The sequence below is a fragment of the Sphaeroforma arctica genome, assembly GCF_001186125.1.
Source record: "Sphaeroforma arctica JP610 unplaced genomic scaffold supercont1.7504, whole genome shotgun sequence".
Classification (NCBI taxonomy): Eukaryota; class Ichthyosporea; order Ichthyophonida; genus Sphaeroforma; species Sphaeroforma arctica.
In genome coordinates this window covers 1-1358 of record NW_014033054.1, presented here as the reverse complement: position 1 = coordinate 1358, position 1358 = coordinate 1, and the positions used below count along the sequence as shown (strand labels likewise).

At 42.9% G+C, this 1358-nt stretch overlaps 1 protein-coding gene across 1 annotated transcript; it reads left to right on the top strand.

Moving 5' to 3' along the window:
• Positions 1-431: 431 nt before the first annotated feature.
• SARC_16170 (hypothetical protein) lies at positions 432-1299 on the top strand (the record flags this gene model as incomplete). Its single annotated transcript, XM_014289721.1, has 2 exons — positions 432-525; positions 1154-1299. Coding segments are annotated over 2 exons (240 nt in total), but the record flags the coding sequence as incomplete, so codon positions are not given.
• Positions 1300-1358: the final 59 nt, after the last annotated feature.

Here is a 1358-nt window from a genome sequence, read left to right as displayed (position 1 = left end):
GCTATAGGATCTGAGCTGTGTCTCTGGGGCATGTAGTAGCCTGTGGTGGCTCGTTTCTGCTCACTCAGGGTTAAAATAGCATGCCCATCAGTACATATGCTTAAACACTCATCGCATTACATATACAAACATTCTGTACACCAAACTGTGTGGTTGTAGTTGTAGGTATTAATCAACCTGGTCTATCTAGCCCGACAAAAAGGCGCCGGGTGCTGCTTCTGGGGCAAACTGCGGCCTATGGTAGCAAGAGGCTGCTCACACTGCGTGACGATACCATACACACCCAACACACATTGTTTTAACTACTTCTGTCATTACAGATACTTTCATATCTATTATATACACCCGAACCAATGCCATTCACTCTGCAATCGTTTCAGCTACTTCTGTCATTACAGATACTTTCATATCTATTACATACACCCGAGCCAATGCCATTTACTCTGCACATCCCTTTGGGCCCGTCCAGCCTGACTATGAGACCCGGGTGGTACTTCTGGGGCATGTTGCAGCCTATGGCGGCAGGTGTCTGCTCAAACTGAGTGACGATACCACACACATTGTCCAACTAGAGCCTGATCCTGTCAGCGACGATGAAGGCCACGCTTTTGTAGATCATGACGGTATGGGCGTATATTTGTATATATTTTTGGATGTGTGTGTGTGTATGAAGGTATGTATGTATACATGTATGTATGTATGTATGTATGTATGTATGTATGTATGTATGTATATATGTATGTATGTATATATGTATGTATATACACATATATAAATATATGTATGTATCTATGTACGATTAAATATACACATCTATTTCCAAGTATGACCAATATGGATATATAGTATAAATGCATTCATATCAATACACATACGTAGACAATATGGTAGTGCTTGTGACTGGCCCCACGTCTCCAGTGCTGGGTACCAGACAGAGCACGATCTGTGTAGTGTTGCCTGAACTGATCCTCACGAATTGTTCACGTTTATGGGCGCACAGAACATACGCATTCAACTCTAAGTGTAAACGTTAAATACATGTACCATTGTATGCAGACAGTCCCGGGTGTAGCCAACTCTACGTATTTTACACATCTGCACAATGTTACATGCATAGCATATACCTATCTAATATATCTATACACATCTGAAGTTGGTACTGGGATGCCTGTGGCTGCCCCCAAGTCTCCAGTGCTGAATGCGAGGCAGTGCAAGATCCACGTGGTGACCCCTGAGTGGGTATGGGAATCTGTCAATGATCTGCAGTTACTTGATGAGGAGCGCTTCAATCCATCGCAGGTAAATTATGGGCGGCACTGTGTCAAGCTTGGAAGTATGCTTATTGACATATGTATATT